The sequence below is a fragment of the Synchiropus splendidus genome, chromosome 14, assembly GCF_027744825.2.
Source record: "Synchiropus splendidus isolate RoL2022-P1 chromosome 14, RoL_Sspl_1.0, whole genome shotgun sequence".
NCBI classification, from domain to species: domain Eukaryota; kingdom Metazoa; phylum Chordata; class Actinopteri; order Syngnathiformes; family Callionymidae; genus Synchiropus; species Synchiropus splendidus.
This window is the reverse complement of record NC_071347.1, coordinates 24248927-24274642: the sequence shown is the minus strand read 5'-3', so window position 1 is coordinate 24274642 and position 25716 is coordinate 24248927. Positions and strand designations below refer to the sequence as shown.

Sequence of the window (25716 nt, the reverse complement as noted above, 5' to 3'; positions counted from 1 at the left end):
CTTCTCGTTCATGTGTCTACACTTCAGTGACTTTGTTACTGCTGTTCCACTCAAACCGTTGGATATATATTTGTGTTTCTGTTCGAACGGAAGTGCTGTTCGCCGACTTTTACTCTGCGGCTGCTTCTCGCGACACTTCCTGTTTGGTGCCCGACAGTCAGCTTGACGCTTCCCCATCATCACCAGATGATGATGAAGAGTCACTCGCTGTTGCTGCAGTCGGGATTTGGTGGATGAAGAATGCCAAGTCAAACTTAGCTGGAGCCCTCCTCTCGACCAAAGCTCCGAGAGTCCCTCAACTGCTGGTGAGTGTTCCACCTCACGCGCTGCACTCGCCACTCGACGTGACCGCGTGACTCCGAGCCGGTGGCGGCCACCACTTGGCTTGGACTCTGTCTGTCGGTGCCGAGTCGAGCAGTCCAGTGACTCCACAGAGCTCCAGTTGAGATCATGACCTGTGGTGTCGCCAATCCAGTCTCGAGTCGAGAACGCTGAAGTTTGGATGTTGGGGCAGTTTGGATTTGTTTGGAGGCAGGTGTCACGTTGCCTTGTCTTTGTCGATGTCCACCTTGTTGTTCGGGTCCGTGACGTGTTCAGAGTCTCTCTGGTGATAATCCATTGACTTGTCACCAATGTGCCACAGAGTGAGGTGAGTTGGGGGCAGTGGGTTTCACGCCGTTTTTCCTCATGACACATAAAATCTGAATACTTTTTCCAAACTGTTTGTGAGGAACGGAAGACAATGGTGTGAAGCTATTCAGATCATGAGTGTCAAGACCGGGTCTTCTTAAACAGCACAGGATTCTTTACATGGGAGACTGTGGCGGTTTAGATGGTTTGGAAGGTGGAAATTAGGGCTGAGCCGTACGGGAAAAAAAAGATCACAATTTTTGGTCATGAAATCTCAAGTTGGATTTTCTGACGACTTTACGTATATTTTTGAGGTTAGTTTGCAAGTTCCTGCTCAGCGCAACCCGACCAACAAAACAGGCCATTTAGGTACAAGGACGGATGTTTGCTGATGTGTGGAAAGATTGTCACAACCCCGGAGGAAAGAGCGCTGTGGCTTTCAGTCAACGTGGAAGCTACTGCTCCAGTCGATGAGTGAAGACCTGTCTGTTGTCTTTCGTCGCCACAGTCATTTCAACAGGATTTCACTGCACCAAAACACGGTGGATGGAATTGATTGAAAAAGGGTGGAATGAAAATGGCAACTTCTGAGCAGAAAAGAAGCAACTGCGACGTCTGGTCACTGGACCTGATGTCACAGGCGCTGCAGCTTGGCCCCCCGCCACCATTTGATGGAGTTTCAGCTCCTTCAGTGTCGCCATGACGCCTGCCACGGGTGATTGGCTTGGAACAAGACATTTGTCTGGCTGGAGTTCAGCTTGGCCCATTGCTCCCAGTTTAGCTCGCTTTGCTTAACTATGTTACAGTTTGGGGCGTTTCCTGTCGTTGGCTCGCAGAAATTCTTTTGAGTGTTTCAGGCAAGTGTCGATGAAGGTTCCGTTAGCTCTGCGGTTTTTCAGACCAGAAAACCCGGGGATCTTGTCGTGAGCGTGCGTGGTGGCGCATCGGGTTCAGAAAAGTCACGTTTCTGCTGCCACGGTGAGGTGCACCAGGCTCTGTGGCCTCTGCGCTCTGATCTCATCCTGACAAGAGTCACCTCCACGCTGGTCCAGCTTCATGAGCCTGGAGCCCGAACCGACCAGGGACGTGTAGGAACTGAGGTGGCATCCTGTGTTTTGACGTTTTGACCCGTGTGACTCTGAGACATTAAAGAGACTTTTGGGCCTCTTTGCTTCAACCGCTGCCCCCGGGTCGTGACCTCTGACATCGTAGGGTGATGGTGATCATCCTTCACCAGCTCCCTGTTTTCCGCTCCATTTTAAAGCCCTTGATGGACAGTTGCCATCGGAAGTGTGTAGAAGTGTCGATGAGCAGCAGCAGCTCAGAATGAATGAGAGCACAATGAGGATTCTGTCCCCAAATGGAGCTTTTCAGCAGCAGAGTGAGTGAACGTTGTGTTGGTGTTTGTGCCACTGATGTCATCACAGCAGTCGCTGGTGATGACACGCTTGTAACCTAGCAACAGACGGCTTCCTTTTGGCATAGCACTCTGTGAACCAGCAACCTGCAAACGTGCTGTTGTGCGGCAGGGTGTTGTGGATTTCTATTCATGTATGTGCGTAGGTGTGTGTGTGTGTGCGTTGGTGTGCAGGTGTACTGCATGCCAGTGTGTTAACACGTGCGTGTGTGAGTTGATGTTTGTCTTTCTTTGCTTTTGACATCTTTGTGTTTGGAGTCCTCGCGGCTTTGTGTATGCGGCAGATGAACGCTACGTTTGTGCCCGTCGGTGTGTGCTCATCTGAGTGGTCACATGACCACCCTGCTTGTTGGTTGGAGGTGACGCTGGACCTCCCTGATCTCCTCAGGTGCCCCCATCATGGCTGCCACTCTGGGCTCAGCCTCCCAGGGTCAGCCCAGAGGAGTCGGCCCTCAGCACTGCGTCACACGGGTCGAGCTGTCCGTGGTCGCTGCCAACCTGCTGGACCGGGATGTGGCGTCCAAGTCGGACCCCTTCTGCGTTCTGTTCCACGAAGTGGACGGGAACTGGGTGGAGGTGAGCGCTGGGCTTGCTCTCCGGTCGAGCCTTCGGTCCGCTGTGACGCGTCAGTGACGTTAGAATCCGCCCAGCTGCGTGCGTGGAGTTCCTTTGTTTGCAGAGCTGCTTTTCACGGTGTTTCACTGTTTCAGTGATGCTTTGTGTTGCTGCATTACTCTGGTGTTGACCTTGCGCGGCTGGAGAAACCCCGCAGGTCCTGCATCAACAACCCCCACTGGACCACCACCAGCATCGAGCAGCGAACCCAGGCTGTGGCGTGTGTGAGAAAATAAGAGGACTGGTCAAGCCGGCGACGTAGGCGAGGATGCCGCAGGTAGTAGTCGGCTGTGGGTCAGCGGGGCATGCGGCTCCGGTGAGAAATGGCCACTGGTTGCTGTGGTAACAGGCTGGGAAACAAAAGCCTGGTGAGACGGAGGAGGAGGCACAATATCGTCCTGCTGGTGCTTTTCTGTTTTATTTTCATCTTCTCTGGCTCGGTGGTCATCACAGATGCCTCTTGTGTCTAGCTTTCTCCGACCTCTGTTTTGTCAGACCGGCAGATGGTGGCGCACGTGTGCACGGAGGCAGGCGAAAGAGTGAGACAGACAGAGAATTCAAAGATTAGAAACCATGATTTGCTCTGTCAGCCCACTGCCAGTCATTTTAGGGAAGTAGAATGGAAGCTCTGACCTTCCAGTCATTCCCCGCCGCCCGAGTGTGTGTGTGTTGTACGTGCACGGCACCAGTCAGTGACCATCATGAGGAAACACTGAATTAGCTTCACCAACTTCACTAGTGACAGGGAAGTCGTAACAATATTAAATATGGATATTTCTGCCCAGAAACACCAACTAGCTAGGGGGACGCCCCGTCTTCTCAGCAGGACACCCTAAATGTCGGGTAAAAAAAAAACATATTTGTGCGTCCCTATTCTCCCACCAGGACAGCTGGGACGCTCCTGTCACATGTTGGTCACGCCCCCTGCAGCGCCATCAGCCCAGCCCAGCGTGGCTGACCCTCCACCAGCCAGGACCCGCAGATCCTCAGGTGGATCTGTGCGGGTTGGACCTCAGTCTCCATTTAAATCAGGGTGTCACCCGGTCCACAGTGGGTGCAGACCTTTGTTCCAACCAATCGTGGGTGATAGATGTGTTTGCAGGTTTGGACAAAAACCCACACGCGGTTCGAAAGCCCGAGGTGGAGAGCAGATCCATCTATGTATCCTGAGCCAGTGCCGCCAGCTGCTCCGCCTGTGAGGCACGCGGTGTGCAGCCTTTGCCATATACACGAAGCTTTATCCTATTGTTATGAGCTGATGGGACATGAGTGGCTGCATGTGACAGGGTTAGAGTTAGAGTTAGGGTTAGAGTTAGGGTTAGAGTTAGAGTTAGAGTTAGGGTTAGAGTTAGGGTTAGGGTTAGAGTTAGGGTTAGAGTTAGAGTTAGGGTTAGGGTTAGGGTTAGGGTTAGAGTTAGGGTTAGACTTAGGGTTAGAGTTAGAGTTAGGGTTAGGGTTAGGGTTAGGGTTAGAGTTAGGGTTAGAGTTAGGGTTAGAGTTAGAGTTAGAGTTAGAGTTAGGGTTAGAGTTAGAGTTAGGGTTAGAGTTAGGGTTAGGGTTAGAGTTAGAGTTAGGGTTAGGGTTAGAGTTAGGGTTAGAGTTAGGGTTAGAGTTAGAGTTAGAGTTAGGGTTAGAGTTAGGGTTAGAGTTAGAGTTAGAGTTAGGGTTAGAGTTAGGGTTAGAGTTAGAGTTAGGGTTAGGGTTAGAGTTAGGGTTAGAGTTAGAGTTAGGGTTAGAGTTAGGGTTAGAGTTAGGGTTAGAGTTAGGGTTAGAGTTAGAGTTAGAGTTAGGGTTAGAGTTAGGGTTAGAGTTAGAGTTAGGGTTAGGGTTAGAGTTAGGGTTAGAGTTAGGGTTAGAGTTAGAGTTAGAGTTAGGGTTAGAGTTAGGGTTAGAGTTAGAGTTAGGGTTAGAGTTAGGGTTAGAGTTAGGGTTAGAGTTAGAGTTAGAGTTAGGGTTAGAGTTAGGGTTAGAGTTAGGGTTAGGGTTAGGGTTAGAGTTAGGGTTAGAGTTAGAGTTAGGGTTAGAGTTAGGGTTAGGGTTAGAGTTAGAGTTAGGGTTAGGGTTAGAGTTAGGGTTAGAGTTAGAGTTAGGGTTAGAGTTAGGGTTAGGGTTAGAGTTAGGGTTAGAGTTAGGGTTAGAGTTAGAGTTAGGGTTAGGGTTAGGGTTAGGGTTAGGGTTAGAGTTAGGGTTAGAGTTAGGGTTAGAGTTAGAGTTAGAGTTAGGGTTAGGGTTAGGGTTAGGGTTAGGGTTAGGGTTAGAGTTAGGGTTAGAGTTAGGGTTAGAGTTAGAGTTAGAGTTAGAGTTAGGGTTAGAGTTAGAGTTAGGGTTAGAGTTAGGGTTAGGGTTAGAGTTAGAGTTAGGGTTAGGGTTAGAGTTAGGGTTAGAGTTAGGGTTAGAGTTAGAGTTAGAGTTAGGGTTAGAGTTAGGGTTAGAGTTAGAGTTAGGGTTAGAGTTAGAGTTAGAGTTAGGGTTAGAGTTAGGGTTAGAGTTAGAGTTAGGGTTAGGGTTAGAGTTAGGGTTAGAGTTAGAGTTAGGGTTAGGGTTAGAGTTAGAGTTAGAGTTAGGGTTAGAGTTAGGGTTAGAGTTAGGGTTAGGGTTAGGGTTAGAGTTAGGGTTAGAGTTAGAGTTAGGGTTAGAGTTAGGGTTAGGGTTAGAGTTAGTGTGAGGGTTAGGGTTAGAGTTAGGGTTAGAGTTAGAGTTAGGGTTAGAGTTAGGGTTAGGGTTAGAGTTAGGGTTAGAGTTAGGGTTAGAGTTAGAGTTAGAGTTAGGGTTAGAGTTAGGGTTAGAGTTAGAGTTAGGGTTAGGGTTAGAGTTAGGGTTAGAGTTAGGGTTAGAGTTAGAGTTAGGGTTAGAGTTAGGGTTAGAGTTAGAGTTAGGGTTAGAGTTAGGGTTAGAGTTAGGGTTAGAGTTAGAGTTAGAGTTAGGGTTAGAGTTAGGGTTAGAGTTAGGGTTAGGGTTAGGGTTAGGGTTAGAGTTAGGGTTAGAGTTAGAGTTAGGGTTAGAGTTAGAGTTAGGGTTAGAGTTAGGGTTAGGGTTAGAGTTAGGGTTAGAGTTAGGGTCAGAGTTAGGGCCACATGACGTCACCACCTGAGTGGCTCGCTGAGTGGAGGAGATGCTCTGGTCGACCCTCTGTCAGGGCTGGACGCCAAAAGGTTCACAGTCTTATTCTTCCTTGATGATGAGTTGACGGTGAGTTTCTTGGTGTTTTACTAGGTGCAAAGTGTGTCGCCTTTGGCCACAACTTGGGGTGGGGTTGGATTTAAAAAAAATGATTCTAGTTCATTAGAGAATTTGTGATGAATTCATCTCAATGAATCACAGTTTAATGGTCTCAGAATATTTGCCACAAGAAGCCACTTTTTTCAATGTGAATGAATTTGGCATATGACTGAATCCAATGCTGGAGCTACACAGACATTTAAACAACACAGTGTTGTTGATTCTGCATCAGTTTGACGATAAATCTGTCACGAATCAAGACGTGGAGCGGGACCCGAGTGCAGTGGTGAAAGTCACAGGAGGCAGGAGCGAGTCAGAAATAATATTTAAATTATTAACAACAACAAAACTACAACAGAAAGCGTCACCGAACCGGGGGAATCAAACCAACTTAAATCTGGAAACAGAGAGACGAAAGCACAATGAACAGAGATAGTAAAACCACAGAATAAACCAGGAAAGGAACTAAACTCTAACTCAGGCACCAGGGTTGAAGACAGTCATCAAAAATAAGCTAGCAAGCGCACAGAACAAACGAGGAGAGCCAATGTACCACAGGGAAGTAGAGGAGACCATCTGGCACCCGCTGCTGGAGTCCAGGTGCTCTGATACACAGGTGAGCTCCAGCCGTGTCCCCCAGCAACAGGAAGCAAACAAAACAGGACTCAAGGGACCAAATAAAAGCCGAATCATGACAAAATCACCTGATGGCTGGAGTCAAGTCTTTATATCACCTGATTTCAACTGAAGCTCTTTTCATGTCTTGGAAATATTTGTATCAGAATTTCAACTTTATAATATTAAATGACATTAGCATTCATTGTTTGTTGTAATTTATTCATCTTCATAATGTTGTAATTAACTCAAGTCCCACCACTGGTCACAAGACAAACTGAGACTTTCAGCGAGTCAGTGCACTCCATAAACATGGAGGTCAAGATATACTCTGTGCCAGAGGAAGTGGAAGCCGATGGTCTCTTTGTCCAGAACCCAGTCGACGACAAGGCGGAACACTTGGGAAGACTTTCAATGCAGGGTCCCGAGGGCAGCATGGCGGGCGAGACGCCGCACTCCGCTCTCCACCACAGTCCTCCACCAACTGTCCGTGATGAGGGCAAAAAGTTGCTGCATATGAAGGCAGATGCTTGCAGCGACGTTAGAAGCAGACGGAGACCTACCGAACCCCAGAAGAGGCACGTTCTGTCCAGCGGCACTGGAGTATGAACGGGAATAAAGAGTAATGACTGGAACAATCGCTTGTTGCTCGGTCACTCCCCCTGCTCCGTCTATCTGTGCCGCGGGGGGGCGGGGACATCGGCTTGGGCGCCGCGCCATCCTCTCTAGTTGCTGTTGCCTGTTCGGCTCGGTTATTTTCAAGCCCTCATGGCCAACGGACTGGTTAATATTCCAAAAAATGGCCCCAATTTGGGTGAAACATGAAGAGAGTAAACGCATTTTTAACCCTCTAAACCTTGTGAGGACAGGCCAAAATGTAATGCAACACATGCCCACACACGCCTTCATCTATTCTCCTTTTCCGTCCTCACATCCCCTACTTTCATGAAATTGTTGAGTTGACAATACGTCTGTGAAGGAAAACTCCAATTCAAATGTTGCGTTGACAATAATTTGCAATTGTTTGTGTAGTCTGACGATGATGTTGTGTGCCTGTGTTCCAGCTGGGCCGCACGGAAACTGCTGTCAACAACTTAAACCCAGTCTTTGGAGTGAAGTTCCAGGTGGACTATCACTTCGAGGAGATACAGAAGCTTCGGTTTGCACTCTTTGATGAGGACAAGTGCGCCACGCAGCTGTACGAGCATGACTTCCTGGGAGAGTTCATCTGCACACTGGGCGTGGTAGGAGAGCAGCCCAAGTGTGTCAGTGTGGTGTCACCAGCTGGAGCTCATAACAAACACACAAAGTTGAATGCAACATTTAAAAAAGTTTGGCGTTGTAAAAGTAGTTCAGAATCAGCGTTATTGCCACGGTCAGTGGGGAGCCAGACAGAATAACAACAACACAATAAAATAGACAGTAGTAATAGAAGTAGCTCAGGAGTAATATCCCACCAACAACAAGGGCTGAGCCCAGAGAGCAGAGGGACCAACAGTCCATGACCAGGGTGGAAGGAAGAATGGATGATTTTCAAAATGATGAGGAGGAAGAAAGAAACACACAGTGCAACCTTCTGGTCTTGCAGTGCATTGTGGGATACCTCAACACAAGAAGACATGTTGGAATTCAAGTTTGGTTTTTTTTTGCATTTGTGGTGAATTTGCCACTTTGACATTCAAAGTTTTCTGTTAACCACATTTGATGCTGCTGCTCATGCATCATGCAAAATAGCTATTTGTCCTAGCAGCCACTGTGTGCATAGGTGTTTTGCGTGGCAGACTGTGGGACAACATTCTCCTGCACTGTCAGGTGAGGTCAATAAAAGAAGAGAGAGAACGACAACGCAGTCAGATATTTTGTCATTGTAGTTTTCTTAAAAGTCATTCAATGAGCCTGTCAGCTCCTCGTGAAACGGTCTGCTCCCGTGAGATGAGCGTCTCATTCCACTCCTGGTCGCTCGTGTTCCTGAAGATGGAACAGGTCAGCTCCAGAAAAACAATGAAATCATCGCAGAAGCGAGGATTTCAATGAGACAAGCAGGTGTGCTTCACTGAAGGACAGCAGGCAGACACAGAGGAGTAGATTCTGTCTTCCAGGGTATGAACTAAACCGTACCAAACCAACGCAGGCGTCTTTGCCTCATGTGCCTTCTGCAGATTGTATCCAACAAGAAGCTTGACAGAGCCTTGATATTGGCCAATGGGAAGCCAGCGGGCAAAGGCTCCATCACGGTGAGTCTCCTGGCCGTTGCTCTCTGGAGACACACTCTGCTTTTCATTTTTTCTGATGGCGGTTGTGTTCGGTGCCACCTGTAATTTTGTCTGTAACGCAGATAACGGCTCAGGAGCTGTCAGACAACAGAGTCATCACCCTGACCTTCAGTGGGCGGAAGCTGGATAAGAAGGTAGCCACACACGATTCAAACAGGATCCTACCCATGACAGTGGTGGGTTGCTGAAACATGGCTCCGCCACCTCAGCCACGCCTGTGATTTCACTGGCCCGATGTGTGACGGGGCGCCATGAACATTGTCTGGAGAGAGCTTGTGTTGTTTGCACTCTCTGCAGGACTTCTTTGGGAAGTCAGACCCCTACCTGGAGTTCCACAAACAAGGAGAGGATGGGAAGTGGATGCTGGTGCACCGTACTGAGGTGAGTGGCTCCATTTGTTAGCACATCACTTTGAAGAGAAGCAGATCAAATCTGGAACTGGAGGGGTCTGAAGAGGCCGCATCTGTGCTAGCAGAGATCTGCCCCTCGCCACAAATGGCACCTCAATAGCCATCAGAACCCTAACCCGAACCCTGACGTGGCACCATCTCTATCTGGACCTCGCAGGTCATCAAGAACACCCTGGACCCGTCATGGAAACCCTTCAGCGTGCCTCTGGTTTCTCTCTGCAACGGTGACATCGACAGAAGCATCAAGGTAAGTCTGGCACCTGCCGCAAGTAGAATCCGCCAAAAAGGAATGTAGACTTGTGACCACAGCGGAAGATCTCGTTGACGTTCTTCACACCAGGTTCTGTGTTACGACTACGATAACGACGGCGGTCACGACTTCATCGGGGAGTTTCAGACGTCTGTTGCCAGGATGAGCGAAGCTCACAACTCTCTTGAGGTACCAGCCGACTCCTCCTCATTCAAACGCTCTGGGACGATGTCCTACTTCTTCTGCCGCCAGATAGTTCCTGAATTCATAAGATACTTCATATAGTGTATCTGCGGTATTTGTGATCTCAGATCAACAATGGTTGAAGTGAGTCCCCAGATGGATGAAGAGATCTCCTCTATTCAACTCTGTTATCTGCTCTGCTTTTGTCCAAGTCTCAGCTGAATCCTCAACCTGCTCCAGGATGAGTCACCTTCCTTTTCCAGGAGTTGGCCAAAGCACGTTAAGCGAGAAAGTTGTGACAGCAGGAAATTCACGACTCTTTCTGTTTACTCAGCAGTAAATGTGGCGGACAACATTGCGCGAGTGTTCATTTGAAAATCAACAGCGCAGAGTCGCCTCTGCTACTACAGTAATTAGACAGACATGTACGTCTCCACCAAACCTCTCAGGAGCAGAGATGCAGCTCTGCCAAAGACAGAACTGTGAATGTCTGCACGTGGAGGCGTGTGCACGGATGTGGGCCCGGCACACACTCGTGTGTGTGTGTGTGTGTGTGGTGTGTGTGTCTCTGTGTGTGGTGTGTGTTTGGTGTGTGTGGTGTGTGTGTCTCTGTGTGTGGTGTGTGTCTGTGTGTGTGGTGCGTGTGTCTCTGTGTGTGGTGTGTGTGTCTCTGTGTGTGGTGTGTGTGTCTCTGTGTGTGGTGTGTGTGTGGTGTGTGTTTGGTGTGTGTGTGTCTGTGTGGTGTGTGTGTGTGGTGTGTGTGTCTCTGTGTGTGTGGTCTGTGTTTGTGGTGTGTGTGTCTCTGTGTGTGGTGTGTGTGTTTGTTGTCTGTGTGTGTGGTGTGTGTGTGGTGTGTGTGCCTCTGTGTGTGTGGTGTGTCTGTGTATGTGTGGTGTGTGTGTCTCTGTGTGTGTGGTGTGTGTGTCTGTGTGTGTGTGGTGTCTGTGTCTCTGTGTGTGGTGTGTGTGTTTGTTGTCTGTGTGTGTGGTGTGTGTTTGGTGTGTGTGGTGTGTGTGTGTGTGGTGTGTTTGGTGTGTGTGTGGTGTGTGTCTCTGTGTGTGTGGTGTGTGTGTCTGTGTGTGTGGTGTGTGTGTCTGTGTGTGTGTGGTGCGTGTGTCTCTGTGTGTGGTGTGTGTGTCTCTGTGTGTGTGGTGTGTGTGTTTGTTGTCTGTGTGTGTGTTGTGTGTTGTGTGTGTTTGTTGTCTGTGTGGTGTGTGTGTTTGTTGTCTGTGTGTGTGTGGTGTGTGTGTGTGGTGTGTGTGTGTCTCTGTGTGTGGTGTGTGTGTGGTGTGTGTGTCTCTGTGTGTGTGTGGTGTGTGTGTTTGTTGTCTGTGTGGTGTGTGTGTCTCTGTGTGTGGTGTGTGTGTGTGTTGTGTTTGTTGTCTGTGTGTGTGGTGTGTGTGTTTGTTGTCTGTGTGGTGTGTGTGTGTGTTTTTGTTCTCTGTGTGTGTGTGGTGTGTGTGAGTGTGTGTGTGTGTGTGTGTCTCTTCCATAACTACTGGTTTGGCAGCAGACCAGTGGCAGCAGTGAGAAGTGAGCTGAGCTGGTTCGCAGCTCTTCATGTTGACGTGTCTCATTCACTGGGCTACAGGTGGAGTACGACTGCGTCAACCCCAAGAAGCAGAAGAAGAAGAAAAACTACAAGAATTCTGGACTCATCGTCGTCAGATCATGCAAGGTGAGCGTGGACTGTGTTTTGACCTGCACGACCATAATGAGCGTCTTCACTCTCGTGCTCCATGCGTCATGAGGTTGGAAGAAGTTCAAGACTTGTTCCTGATGGAGTTTCGCGACATCTCAGTCTTTCTCTCGAGCCACTGCCCACCACGACTCTCTCAAGGCCGAGCACTGGAGCTTCCTTCAACTCCTGATCCTCCTGAAACTGGACAGTCCCGTTCTGAGCATCAGAAACAATCAGACTTTGGGTTTGTTTGTTTTTATTGAAAAGAAAAGTTGACAGTTAGTAACCATGTTGAGTCCAGTCAGCTTGGGCAGCAAATCAATGACAGGCGCGGGATGGCGATATGAATAAAAGCCACGCGATGAGAACAGTACACCACAATCTATGTTTTCATCGAATAACTCAATCTGAACAACGCACTCCGCTGCTAAATGGCTGTATAGGTTTGTGTTTCGCTTCTCCCACAGAAGCCTGTGGTGCTTGTGAGGCCTCGGTGTTCTTCCACAGTCATCCTTTCACCCCTGAGTTTTTCAGTGAAACATTCCACTCTGATGTCACTATTGTGAGAGGCTGGAGCGTGAAACCTGTTGTCGATGAAGGAGAACTTCGGTGTGAGGGATGGGAGGATGTTCCCTCATCTAATGGGAATGTAGTGACAGATAACCTTTACAGATGTTTGGCTGCTCCACTACTGACAATCTTCCTCAGCTCTCAAGTCGTGTGATGGTGATGGTGGTGGACATCACCATCATCACCTCAGGACCTGGAGTGTCCACCGTTATTCATGCTGTATTGTCTCCTGCCTGTCTGTTTCCATTCACGCTACTTCCATCACAGTGTTTTGACCACGAACAGACCACTTTCTCTCTCCCCCACCGTCTGAATCTGATTCCGTGTAATTCCCTCTGTGGCGCTCTGGTTTGCTCCTACTGTGTAAGTAGAACCGCCTTCGTCTTAGTGACCGGTGGAAGATACAGGCGTCCCCCTTCTGCTTATGTAAAGAAGTCACTCGGCGGGTCAGCGTATTTGCAGATGGGCGTGTCTGAATGCTGCGAAGCCGCCCGTCGCAGGGTTAACATGAACCATGTCTCTGCTTCTATTTCAGATCACGCGGAACTACACCTTTCTGGATTATATCCTGGGCGGCTGTCAGCTTATGTTCACCGTAAGTTTTGACTGCACTGTGTGTGTGTGAGAACGATGCCAGTGGTGCCTCACCGTTGTTGCTTCTAAAAGGAGAAATTTGGAAATAGTCCCATCTGATACTGGACAGGATGGAAAACAATGGAAATATGTGGATTTAAGTCTGAACTCAGGTGATGAACGTCAGTCAATGCTAAAGTGGACCGTTCCAGTCAAGGCCAGCTACGACTGTAGCCTGCGCGGCGCTGCTTTGTGTCAACGGAGGTTATGTGTTTTGACTTTGTTTGTTTGTGATATGCTTCTGGCCTGTCGGTTTGCTTGGATTTATCTGAATCAGAATGGCTGGACTGTTGCCCCTCAGAGTAGAAGATGAAGAGAAAGACCTGCTAAACAGCAAATAGACAGCGACTGAGACGAGAGAACACATCATCAATAAAGAAATGAATCAACCCAGTGTGTAACAAGAACACAGACACACCACACGTGCATCACACTCTGTGGTTGTAGGAGACACAAAACACATTCATATTTGGTCATTGCACAATTCAAGTTTGTGGACATTTGAGCGCATAGAAACTGTACTTTTCTTTCACCAACCTTCTTGCTCTGATTGTCCTTTGACTGACCCCTGCCAGAGGGCAAAACCCTCTGAAGTCTTCCCCAGTCGTGTCTTTGACTTCTGATCACATGATGAGGATGAGGATGATGAAGAGAGGTGAAGGTGGAGGCCTGGTTGTCAAAATGTTTCTCAATTTGTTCAGGAAAACATGCAACTTTGAGACACTGGAGATTATTATCCATTTCAAAGTTAAGTGTCGAGGTTTCAGAAGGAGGGAGCCAAGTGCAGGAAGTGCTGTCCGACAGAAGGCACGGGAGACGAGATTAAATTACAGAGTTTAATCGATGAATGAAACAATAAATCAGAGAAACAAATAACGTGAACAAAAAACACTGCAACCAGAACGCGGAGCGGGGAACTACGCGCAGGGACTGGGGAAGAATCTGAAAACACAAGACAGGAGAATTAGAATTCCAGCCTGAGATTACAGGGAGAACACAAAACGCACTCGGAGTTGCACTCACAAGGCGGAGTAAACAAAGCGCTCGGTGGTGGAGAAACACACACACACACACGAGGAAATAACTACGTCGGAGAGAACATGAAAAGTCAGACTGGACAACTGCTCACACGTGGGCTGAATAGCGGGGGAGAAACAGAAGTGGAGCGAGGAAGAACGAGGAACTTAGGAAGCAGCTGAATAGGAATTGGAGCATGCGAAGCAACCATCTGGCAACAGGAGCTGGCGTTGGCGGGTTCATATCCATGGGAGGCTTAATCACAAATGAACGCTGTATGAAGCTGTGTTGCCTGTGAAGCAGGAGAGAAGGAAGAACAATCGAGGGTAACAAAATAAAAGCACAAGACAATTCACAGAGGAAAACAACAATGAACGGACAAAAAACCCACCCCCAGCCCCCCTTAAGAAGGGCCCCTTGGCACTTTACCGGGTCTATCAGGGTGCTTGACGTGGAGGTCAGGGAAGGCGAATGACGTTCCTCCGGGCCGTTACCCTCCCAGTCAACAAGGTACTGGACCCCTCGGCCACGTCTTGTGCTATTAAGAATTTTGTGTCTCTTATAATCTCTTATATTCAGGGTGGTTGTCAACAGCGGGAGCTTCAGAGGCTGCATGGAGTGAGGACGAGGAGACAGGCTGAATATGCAGGAGAGTCTGGGAATTTCTGTCAAACAGCCGTGTTGTTGACCATCTTCTGGACCTTGAAGGGACCGATGTATTTGGGTGTTGAGGTGTCTGCAAGTACGTCAGGTTTTTATGGTCAGTAAGCACCATGAAGGGGGCTTCAGTGCCCTCCAACCAGTACCAGCCACCATCGGCCACAGCTCACGGTTTCTGAGGTCGTAATTACGTTCCGCCGGAGTCTGCCTTCTAGAGTAGTAGGCACATGGATGTACCCTGTGGTCGTCGGGATCCCTCTGGGATAGAACCCTGACTCGACGATGAATTGGCGTTGAGGGTCGGGTGGCGCAGGATTGGAGCTGAGGAGAACAGAGTCCGGGGTTTGGTGAAGGCTTCTTCAGCGCCGTCCAAACTCTTTCTTGGAGGAAGTGAGAGAGGTTAAGGGTGTGGCAACCTGTTGCTGTAGTAGTTTCGTATGACGCATCAATAGAAGTTTGAAAATCCATGAAATTGTTGGAGCTGTTTGCGGCTGGTGGGAGTCTTCCTGTTCACGACAGGGACCCTGGTAGCTGACATGTGTATCATGAAACTCAGCCTTACAGAACAGTTTGTACTCCAGCAGCTTCTGAAGGACTCTGAACATCAAGAACACAAAGGTTTAAACCCGATAATCTATACAAGGACGAGGTGACTTGTCCTTTTCGCTCACAAAACAGAACCCAGCCCCCAGTGGAAAGGAGGAGGGACAGATCAGGCCCGCCGCCAAAGACTCGTTAATATGTTTTTCGAGAGCTTCTCTTTCTCGTCTCGAGACGTTGTAAAGTCTACTCGAGGGTAGAGGAGCTCTGGGAACTAGGTCTATGGTGCAGTCGTAAGGACGATGCGGGGAAGTGATAGGGACTGATCCTTGCTAAATACCTGTGCTAGGTCGCGATAGCAAGGAGGGACGCGAGAGGGGTCAGGTGGAGGCGGACGAGGAAGAGAAGGGACAGTGGAAGCAGACAGAAGAAGTGAGTACTCCAACCTGTGACCTTGGATGAAGACCAGTCAATGTGAGGGTTGTGAAGGGTCCAAGGAGCAGTGGAGACGAGGAGGATGGAAGGACCAGGAACGAAATCACTTCAGTGTGATTTTGATCTGAAGTGATCTGCTCCCACATCCATCTGAGTTCTGGTGTGATCCTACCTCAGGATCCACAGACAACATTTCCAGCAGACTGTGAACCTTCAACTTTCCCCTGTTGATATTGTCCATGTAACAGAAACAGAAAGCGTTATTCATCCACACCAGTGGTGCGGAGCCACACTGCCCCACCTCCATCATTCATCCACATTCACTCCAGGTGTCTTGTCCCAGGACACCATGACTCAGATGGAATGGCCCATTCAGCCTCTCCGTTTGCCTATATTTTTTTTACTGGATTTTAAAATCAATCCCAAAATCTGTCTGCTTGGAGCCATATACACCCTGTTTGTTCTGTGTTTGGTACGGTTAGTATTAGGGATGCTCCGATGGGTCGGTCACCGATCGTGATCGATCACGATGATGTCGGCCGATCACTGCCGATCACCACAATCCATCAGGTGTGGCATCACTGTGACGAAGCCCCACTCCTGCCTCCTCGCCGTTCACTCCGCTGCAGCAAGTGACTCATGTGAAGTTCGCATCATGCACAGGAAAATGCAGGGAAGCGCGTTCACTTCAAACACACTGTTTAAAGCACTTGTCGGAGCACGGAGAGTTTTCTGGGCTCATGAAAGTGAGAGCGCTGCGTCCTCAGCAGCTGAGGCTGAGCAACACCCGCCGCTCCCACCGTGACATTCGGAACACTAAGCCAATTGCCCAAGAAAAATGATTTTAAAATGATTTATCATCAGGCCATGTGATCGGTATTGGTGATGGCCAGCAAAAGTCCTCACGGGGGTATCAGGATTTATGTAGTTAACATGAAGGATGGTGCATGGTCTCACTGAGCGAGCAGCGGCGAGTCAGGTGGCCGTGTCAAGTCCTCAGGCTCATAGAGGCTGATGTGTGCTGTCAGTGGCAGGATGTGGTCTCTGGCTTTTGAGGTGAGCTGATCTTTTTGATTCTGAAGGAAGCACCGCCAGTGTTCACTTCCTGTCTGTGCGAAGGCGCTCTAGTTGACTGGCTTGGTGTGCTGCTACAACAACACACACGTGGGAGACACCAAACTGGCGTCAGCCGCTTCACTCATCCAGTCCTCGCAGAGAGTGTGTGTAGTTGAGCCTATTGTCGAAGAAGTTCAATCGGTTCTCCCCTTCAAGATCAAATCAAGCAGCGACGTCATTCAATGTCACCGCCAAAAATACGCGGAGACTCTTTTATACCGTTAATAAGTAGCCTTGAATGAGGCCTTTTCAAGAGAGGAATTTCAGATGAAGAGGCTTGTTCAGGCTGTTACTGCGGGGAAACAAGGAGGCAGTCATTTGACACCTCATTGTTTAGCATGTTTATTGCTGTCTTTTGCCAGTGAGACGTTGCCAAGTGAGAAACATTTTAAGGTGTAAACTGAACAGCACGGCAGCTTAATCAAAGTGGACCCTCGGACAGTGGCCTCGCCCACGATTTGTGGGAAGCAGGGGCCTGAAATGTGCCCCACTTTCCGAGTTGCGACTGGTGCACTCGAAGAAGGTGGACTAGCTTGTTCCAGTGTCCCCCTGGAGACACGCAGAGGGACTGCGGTGACAAAGTCAGGTCCTCTCTCCCACGTCGTTGGAATGAGCCAGTTTCAAGCAGTTCTCATGGTGACAAGCAAACTCAGTGCAGACTGTCAAATGCTCACTGCTCCCCTCTAATCTTCTGCCTTTTGTCGCAGACCTGCAGCACACACACACACACACACACAGATCCACATGCAAAGACGACACATGTGGATCCCAGTCTCTGCACCCTCGGAAGAATCAAGCGGACTGGCGTGCACCGCGCTCTGTGTGCGGAGACCGAAGTCACATAGTTACAGCAGTGTGAGCCCGGAGGTACACAGCCCCGTGGAAAGACACACGCTTTCTGTGGTGTTCAATCAGACTTAGCAGAGCTCTAATCCTAATCTCCGGAAAGAAGAAGTCTCTCCTTGAGGCTGGCAGAGAGCAACACTTCTCTGTTCCACCGTCTGACACGAAGAGGCAGCGCCTAGCTGCACGTGGATTGTTGACAACAGACTCGGTTCTGTGCAAAGACGTTGGTGGCCGTCGGAGCGTTTTCACACTCAGACATGAATTCCTGACTTTGCCATGTGTCTCGTATGAAACTGCGATGATTATATGTTGCGTTACATCCGTGCACCATGAGAATGGTGTTCCAGTGAGACAGCTTCCCATTGCCGTTGGCGCTCGCCGCTCCTCTAATGAAACACCAGCTGGCAACCTCCCCAAAAGGAAGGTATTTAGTGAGGCGCTCGGCTGAGACGGAATTTCCCTGACAGCAGATTAATGCTGAGGAAATTTAAAAAAAAAAGAAAAAGAAAACACCCTCACACTGAAGGAGCTGGAAACCTGGAGCTTTTCAGGTATACTTCTTCTGCGCAGTGCCGGTCTCCACCTCCTCCAGCGAGTCTAGAGAGCAGGACTGAGCTGGCCCTCTCCACCAGTCTGCACAGCCTCTGTCCGTAACGCTGCCATCCAGGCACACGGCTCCGTAGGAGAGGGCTGTTGCCACCGCCGAGTCTTTGAAGGTGGCAGGAACGTCCTGCTCTGCCCTTTTTGACCAGCACATCCGTGTTTTTGGTCCAGTCCAGTTTGTTGTTCAGGTCTCTGGCCATTCTGTGTTCATATATGCTTAGATATTATAGGCAAGTGTTTGTGTGTTGGTCTTTGGTCTGTTGTGTGGTCTTGATGCGTGTTGAAGTTTGTTGTGCATCTTGCATGTCTTTCGTGTCTCTGTTGTCACTGGCTGCTGACACCTTGAATTTCCCCACTGTGGGACACATGAAGAACATGCGTGATGACTTTGGAAAGAACAATGATCTTCTCAAGTCTTGATGAAAGACACGCTGAGGTTATCTTGGCAGTGTTACGTTGAAACAACTCAGCCTGGTGTTGAAACGCCTTGGGTTGGTGAGATACTATAAAAGAACACACAAACATCATCAGTAGAAGTCAAATGAGGTAGATTGTGCACTGTCAATCATCCACCCTCACTCGCCTTCCGCTGAGTCTGGCGGGCTGAACCCCCTGGCAGTCACATGACCACCCGCCCAAAGCGCTGTGAAATCACCTGGAGGACGCCATTTTCTTCCAATAGAACCAAGTAAGAAACCTCCTGACTAACTCTTGGCCTGAACGTCTGCCACGGCCTAGATGATGATGATGATGATGATGATGATGATGAGAAGAAAGCATGGCGAGTCTAAAGAAGCGACGAGCAACAGAAATGACTAGCAGTGCTGTTGCATCCGTTCCTGGAGAAGCTGACGGTGGAGCGATGGAGCAACGCTCCGGAGCGGCAGAGCTTGCACATGGACACCGGAACAACAGAATGTGAACAGGGACCACCAAGACTGGACACACACACGCTCATGTTCACCAACTTGTTGCTTTTCCAGCTTGTTCTCGGTTGATGGTCTTCATCTCTGCAGGTTGGCATTGACTTCACGGCGTCCAACGGAAACCCCCGGGAGCCGTCCTCCCTCCACTACATCAACCCGCTGGGCAGCAACGAGTACCTGTCTGCCATTTGGGCCGTGGGCCAGATCATCCAGGACTATGATACGTGAGTGTCTTCAGCACCTTCCCAGGGCCCAAGTCAGGAGTTCGACTGGAGGAAGTGTGTGTGTTTTACGTGTGGCCATGTGAGCTCTTTTGCGAAACGCCTCTGTGTGTGGATGTTCTGCATTTGCACTTTTCTAAATCCAGCCATGGAATCAGAGGAAAAAAAGGCTTTCACCATCAGCCCACTTTGTTGATTTCCTTCTCAGTGACAAAATGTTTCCTGCGCTTGGATTCGGAGCCCAACTCCCACCAGACTGGAAGGTATGTGTGTGTGTGTGTGTGTGTGTGTGTGTGTGTGTGTGATAATGAGCGAGACAGATACAACAGATAAAGCGCTGATCTTTAAACATGCATATTCACACGGTTACGCAACTGTCAACCCATCTGGGTTGCTATGGTGCCGAGCTGATGAAAAGGACAGAGGAGAGGAAGACGGGAGGAGGAGCGACTGGTGTTACAGGACGTAGTTCTCTCTTTGACATGGCTGCCGTTTTATGGATAATAAAAGGAGCCGCAACAGAGATTCTCCATTTTCTAGCCCCATGATTTTTTGTCCCTGAAAATAACACTGATATGAAACAAAGGGCATGTGTGTCAATGCAATTATCGCAGTATTCTGTGTCACTTTTAGTCATCATTTTATGTACCTGAATTCAGTCATTGAAAAAGAGCAACAGCTGAGCTTTCTACTGCGACATCAGCATGACAGCGTGGTTCTTTGTCGTGTTTCTGACTCTAACAGTCATCTGCATCTCTTCAGGTCTCTCATGAATTTGCCATCAACTTCGACCCAACAAACCCATTCTGCTCTGGTGAGTCCCTGAAGCCACCACCTCCCCGCTTGGCCAGGCGTAACACGGCCCAAGAGAAACCTCTGAGAGGTCAGAAACACTGTCCAACCTTGGCAACGGGGAGCGACGTCAGCTTTGTGTTGCAAGTCTGTGCATCTGCTACTAGACGTATTTTAGCACTCAATCAAATGATGTGCCCGTCGATCTCTTCGGTGACTCACAAAGACATGAAACTGCTGTCGACAGGTGCAGTGGGAGAGCCGCTCGGTGACTTTGGTCAGAGCTTGCTCCTGGACAGGGAGCCGTGCGCTGCAGCCTCACCTGCAGTATAGGAGCGCTGGGTCAGAACAGCTGGAGCAGTTTGGTTCTCACCTCATGGGTTCGTCTCTCTCTGTGATCGAAACATTGTGGGACACAAGTTCCTCCTCACAACTGCGATGGAACAAGACACCAAGTGTCGCAGGCGTCATTTTGCCGCTAGAATTTGACCTGAGGGATGGAAATCACTGACTGAGGACTGTCACAAACACGATTGGCTGACGGTTTGGAAGCCTTGGGTTTGTGATGCTCACCAACAGACGCATGTTGCCATCGCAGAGAGGGATTGGGACACAGATGCTCTCTAATCAGACAGGCGTCTCTGAGAGGGGTGGGAGTCCGGCACCTCAGCTGCTCTCCAAATCCAAGGTCACACGATCACGGCTGCTTTAACTGGAAACTGTTGTTATAGGCAGCAAGGTGAGCGACACCAGAAAACAAAGCTTGTCGTGAAGAGAAAGACTTTTCTCACACACACACACACACACACACACACACGTGAGCCTCTCCAGCTTCCTCCCAACGGTGTCCCTGTCAGAACCATGGACCATGATGATGTTGAGGGTTTGGAATACGCTTGTAAGTGTGGTTCCGTCAAGTCCTTTCCAAACACACTTTGTTATGGAAGTGGAGCCTGTAGCTGACGCGTGTCTTCCGTGATGAGAAAATATCCACAGTTATTCCTTTTGATACCATTTATTGGATCCTTCATCTGGTGATAACAAAACTACTGCGGCATTCCAAACATCTTCCATAACACTTTCTTACATCAACACGCACACACGTCGCGTCGCGCCACGCCACATCACTCATCCACCGTGCACAACACACAGAATGATGCTTTTTAGAATCCAGGTCAGTGAGAGTCACCACATGATCTTTTCCATCTGTCCTGCTGTGCAGGGGTGGAGGGCATCGCTCAAGCCTACTCGGCCTGTCTGCCACACATCCGCTTCTATGGCCCAACCAACTTTGCTCCCATCATCAACCACGTGGCTCGATTTGCTGCTCAGGCGCTTCAGCAGGAGAAGGCCGCGGTAGGTTCAAACAGCGTCACTAACAAACAGCGTCTTTAAGCTGCACTTTGTCAGTCACCCAGTCGTGTCTGATGTCAAACAAAGCAAATCCCATCCATCATCCGTCGCCCCGCGGAGGTGAGCGCCGAGGTGAACAGCCTGTGCTCGAGTCATGATCCAAAGCAGAGCCCGCCTGGCGTGCGCCCCCGTTTGTTGTCACACGCTGGATTCCCAGAGGCCTCTCCTCCTCTGCAGCAGTACTTCACGCTCCTCATCATTACGGATGGCGTCATCAGCGACATGGACGAGACGCGCGACGCCACCGTTCAAGCCTCGAAGCTGCCCATGTCCATCATCATCATTGGAGTGGGCAACGCGGACTTCGCCGCCATGGAATTTTTGGACGGAGACGCCTGCGCCTTGAGGGCCAGCACGGGCGAGGAGGCGGTCCGGGACATCGTGCAGTTCGTCCCCTTCAGAGACTTCAGGAATGTGAGTGCTGGCTTCACTTCCATTCCGCTCCGGTGAGCTCTGTACAGGTGCTGACCTTCTCTTGACAGGCCCCCAAGGAGACCCTGGCCAAGTCGGTCCTGGCCGAGCTGCCGCAGCAGGTGACCCAGTACTTTAAACAGAGGAACCTCCCGCCCATCAACCCGGCGCCAGAGTGACACAGTGGCCAAACCTCAGGCCACTTCGAAACGCTCTTGTTTGGGAAGCAGCCCGAAGTCACCTGCGGACGGCACTGGCCAGGTTTTGGGGTTTTCAGTTCCTTTTGGTCCAACATTATTGGTGTTGTGTTTGTGCGAGGTGGCACTTGGACGTACAGGGATGCTTTTGCTTTTAGTGCTGCATGTGTCTTGTGATTGGTGGGACGTGAACAACAACCTTGTGCTGTATCAGTTTCCTCGTGGTCAGAAGAGCTACGTTCTCAGCGCTGTGGGCGGAGCTCACGCGGCCCACGGGAAGACGAAAGGCTTGGCTTTACTCCGCATGCTTTTTACATGGTTGATGACTGGGCAGGGCCGTACGGTCCGTAAAGAACCTGAAGCTGTAATGCAGAGGACTGTGGAGGGCAGCTGCCCCGCTACGTTTGTGGTACATCTGTGCATCTTTGTGCCAAGTAGGAGTTTGTGTTTGGTTCCAATAAAGTCCTCATGGTGTCAGTCAACAAGCCACAGATGCTCCCCACGAATACAAGCTGGTGTCTTCAGTTCTTCCAACCAGATCTAACTCATGACTGGATACTGGTGCATGAGAGACCATTCACATCTTCACACACACACACACACACACGTCTGCACAAAAGGGTCAACACACCACCGCACAACAACTCTTTATTCCTGGGAAATGGACCAGCAGCAACAAGAGAACATGACAAAAACTTGAAGAAGAGTGAGGTGAGTTCTGAGCCAAGTGGCTCTCTAAAGGTGAGAGAGACACAGTGTTAGCAGTCTCTTCCGTGCTGCGCGGCTCCCTCAGCCAACAGCTGTGGCTCGCGCTGCGAGCGGGACTGTTTGAGGGAGCGGGATGTCGCCGGCTCTCGTCTTAGACTGCGTGAGATGTGATTGGGGAAAGGAAGGGAGGGGGTGTGTCACGTTGAGGTTAAACAGAGAACGGAGAAACAAAGATCATCAGGTGGAAGTGGAGAAATGACTGGAGCACTTTATTAGGATCATTACGGTAGCCGTCAGCAGTGACAGCAGGAAACGCTGATGCGTGCACAAGTGTGTGTGTGTGTTTATCTGTAGGCGCGAGTGTGGCGAGGGTACGGCAACATGATTGCGTCCACGCTACCTTCGCTGTCCGAGCTGCTGTCCGAGTCGCTGCTGCCCGAGTACGCGGAGAGGCCCGGTAACACACCTACGCACACGGCGGCCGACGGGAGGTGCACCACGCCCTGACTGGAGCTCAGGGCTGTGGTGTGGCTCTCTGGCATCAGCCGGGGAACCGGGTTTGGCTCTTCAACGGCCCTCGCTGCTCCCGCCTCCTGCTCTGCTCCAACAGTGGACCCAACATCAGCAGCCAGCCACACCACAGAAGACGTGCTGTCGCCCACCTGCGAGTCCCGACGTGGTTGTCAACTCCATCTTCTGTTTCTTGCTGCCGTCTGATGTCTGAGAGGAGCTGAGGAGGCAACCGTGAAGGTTTCATCAGAGTGTGAGCATCCATCGGTGCTACTGGAACATGAGTAGCATTCTTGAGTGCGTGTGTGTCATCCACCGTCCGTCCAGCTCCGTGTCACATGTGCGTCTGCTTACCTGTGCAACTGTACTGCTGTACGTGTGCGTGCGTGCGTGCGTGCGTGCGTGCGTTCACCTGCGCCTCTTCACTGCTCCTGCCAACAGGTGAGCCTGAGACAGCAGGCTGCTTCTCTGCTCCGAGCCCGAGTGTTTGTGTGTCGCCTTCTTCTCTGGTTCAGCGCCGTCGGCCGCGACCTGTTTGACCAGAGCACTGTGACGTCATCATTAAGGTCACTGAAACAGCGGAGATGAAGGAGCAAGTTCAAAACTTGGTCTTTGCTCAATGCAAAGGTTTCTCTTTGATACTACGCAGATCCGTGAGAGGTCACATCCACAAGAGCTCATGGTGGTGATGACCGTCCAGGTTCAAGTCAAGCACCAGCACTCAAGTCGGTAGCGTTCAGTACTCATTCCCACTAGGTCACGTCTACAAGTCAGAGTCGCGGAGCAGGCAACAGCTCAATAAAGGCCCAACACTTGCACCGTCTCACATCTGGCGCCAGTGGAGGAGACCAAGAGACAGCGAAGGATATTCTGTACTCCAGCAGCTCCTTCTTCTCCTCCTCTCTGCGCTGCTTCTCCACCAGACTCTGTTGCCGGGAGACCTCGTCCAGGAAGCTGGTCTCATCGTCGTCCAATCCTCTCACCATGTTCTCTGTCACCATGGAAACAAAAATGTTCAAACCATGGCAGAGAAGCAGTGTGTTTTCTCTTGTGACCTTCATCTTGAAATGGGGGGAAAAAGACTGGAGCACGTGTCCGTTAGACACTCTTCGTTCCGAGAGATTCATTTCCTCGCTGTAAACACCCAGGACACAAATTTATTGGTCTGTGAATGTCATCACATTTCAGTCATTGTGGGAGACCTAAGAGACAGGCACTGGTCCTCGATGGGAAACACAACCTGGACCCCTGTCCTCACACTCCACTCGCCAGACCACGCCATGAGTACGTCGAGTGAAAGGTTTCCAGCCACTTTTTCTTGAAATGTTGCTGATTATGGTCAATAATTCAGTCTTTTAGAAACTGAAAACCGGTGCTGCTGACCTGCATGACACTGACGCAGTGCTAGAGGAGGCCCAACCAAGTACAGATACTACCTTTCACAAGTCCAAACCAAATCCTCTTTCATCTATGTTGACGTGATTGGCATTCAAATTTGACCTCTTAGCCAAGATTCTTACTTTCCAAGAGCAGGACACGCACACACGCATGAATACATGTATCTGTTGCAAGATATTACACAATAACAACCTGTTCATTCATCTGCTGACCGATTACTTACCACTGGAAGACTGTGGCCACACTGGCTGCCAAAAACAACACATTCATAAAAGGACTGACTCAGGCAGAATTGTGACCTCTGTACCATGTGGGTACAGGACCTGTGTTGCATGGCTGTTCCCACAGCCGCAGCCCTGATCATGTCATGGACAACAACAAGTGACAAAATGAAAACACCTACTGAATTTAAATTGCTCTTCAAACTCCTCCTGTTTCTTATCTTTCTGCTCCTTCAGTCGCTCGTAGAGGGACCGAGGGTCGTAGACCTCCTCCGGGGCCTCTGAGGACCAACGCACAGTCAATGAGCACGCGCCGGCGCAGACTTGCCAATGCTCCAGTCACCTGGGGGGTCCTCTGGCTTGCGGACTTTCTCCCACTCCTCTTGTCTCTTCTTCCTCCTCTCATCAAGCTCCGATTGGGACACAAACTTCCTGCTGAGGTCAACTCCTGTCGACCCCGCCCCTTCCATCACAGCTCACCTGCACAGAACAGGCCGATGAAGCCGACGCACCTCCCACCAAAGGTCTGCCAGAGCAGAGTCTTCCCCGGGGGAAGGACCGCTTCCGTGCTTTCTGGGTTCACGTTCAGCCTTCTCAATGACAAACGGTCGGTTTCGTCGCCCTCTAGCGGCCAGTCATTCTCATTGCGTATTGATTTGTCATTTATTCTTTTGGTCACCACAGTATTATCAGCTCTCAGGCACAAGGGCCAGATGCACCGTTTGTCACTGGAATTGGAACATAATGCTCCACGACAATGGAAACCAAGAGTCTATTCCGCAATGACTCTTTCGTTTGATGGCAAACCAAGTGGTGAAATAGAAAATAAAGCCTATTTCTGACTTCATCAAAGACACTTGACGCCGTGTCTCCCAAAAGCTGTCATTTGTGTTCACCAGCTGTGTACGTTGCGCCTTCACATGTTGCTGTATCGCTGCTGTGCGGCTAAAAACGTTAGCTGAGGTTAGGGTTGGAGCTGCCGTGTACGCGTCCGCGCGCGCATCGCCACGGCCCGCTGTGAGCCGGAGACAGACGGAACCCTGTGGAACAGAGTGAGGGCTTCGCGTGATCGATAGCTGAGATGAAAGATCAGAATTTACCTGCCTCACCGGTCGGTACCACAGATCAGTGACGTCACGGTGTGCAGCAGCAACACGGGTCCGACGCGAAACGTGCCTCCGATCACTTAGTTCCTACCTCATATCA

At 50.0% G+C, this 25716-nt stretch overlaps 2 protein-coding genes across 8 annotated transcripts; one reads left to right on the top strand and one right to left on the bottom strand.

Annotated features, from left to right (window-relative positions):
• cpne2 (copine II) lies at positions 1-22184 on the top strand. 5 transcript variants are annotated; one of them, XM_053884856.1, is made up of 16 exons: positions 4-305; positions 2436-2623; positions 7561-7740; positions 8656-8730; positions 8832-8903; positions 9067-9150; positions 9337-9426; positions 9520-9618; positions 11204-11290; positions 12399-12458; positions 18730-18863; positions 19069-19123; positions 19623-19674; positions 20875-21008; positions 21243-21479; positions 21548-22184. In XM_053884856.1, exons 2-16 carry the CDS (start codon positions 2447-2449, stop codon positions 21653-21655), a joined length of 1644 nt encoding a protein of 547 aa, XP_053740831.1. In that variant the 5' UTR covers positions 4-305; positions 2436-2446; the 3' UTR covers positions 21656-22184. The 5 variants fall into 5 exon arrangements, with proteins under 5 accessions (XP_053740835.1, XP_053740831.1, XP_053740833.1 ...); XM_053884860.1 differs by lacking the exon at positions 20875-21008 and having other exon boundaries at positions 1-305; XM_053884858.1 differs by lacking the exon at positions 2436-2623.
• Positions 21418-25716, bottom strand: psme3ip1 (proteasome activator subunit 3 interacting protein 1). Of its 3 annotated transcripts, XM_053884864.1 has the most exons (8): positions 25611-25716; positions 24854-24990; positions 24693-24791; positions 23719-23882; positions 23304-23422; positions 23044-23111; positions 22782-22979; positions 21425-22537 (listed from the first exon to the last, which is right to left on the bottom strand). In XM_053884864.1, the coding sequence occupies exons 2-8, from the start codon at positions 24978-24980 to the stop codon at positions 22533-22535; spliced, it is 780 nt and encodes a 259-aa protein (XP_053740839.1). In that variant the 5' UTR covers positions 24981-24990; positions 25611-25716; the 3' UTR covers positions 21425-22532. The 3 variants fall into 3 exon arrangements, with proteins under 3 accessions (XP_053740838.1, XP_053740837.1, XP_053740839.1); XM_053884863.1 differs by having other exon boundaries at positions 21418-22979; positions 25615-25714; XM_053884862.1 differs by having other exon boundaries at positions 21421-22979.

Bases quoted from the DNA above. Each gene is read 5' to 3' on its own strand.
- psme3ip1 (XM_053884862.1), bottom strand. From the start codon at position 24,980: ATGGAAGGGGCGGGGTCGACAGGAGTTGACCTCAGCAGGAAGTTTGTG. The intron at 23,423-23,718 runs GTGAGACGGTGC...CTGGTCAAACAG, and splicing joins CTCCTCCACTGGCGCCAGAT to GTCGCGGCCGACGGCGCTGA. The intron at 23,112-23,303 runs GTGAACGCACGC...TTGCCTCCTCAG, and splicing joins GGAGCAGTGAAGAGGCGCAG to CTCCTCTCAGACATCAGACG.
- cpne2 (XM_053884856.1), top strand. From the start codon at position 2,447: ATGGCTGCCACTCTGGGCTCAGCCTCCCAGGGTCAGCCCAGAGGAGTC. The intron at 9,427-9,519 runs GTAAGTCTGGCA...TCTTCACACCAG, and splicing joins ACATCGACAGAAGCATCAAG to GTTCTGTGTTACGACTACGA. The intron at 18,864-19,068 runs GTGAGTGTCTTC...TTTCCTTCTCAG, and splicing joins ATCATCCAGGACTATGATAC to TGACAAAATGTTTCCTGCGC.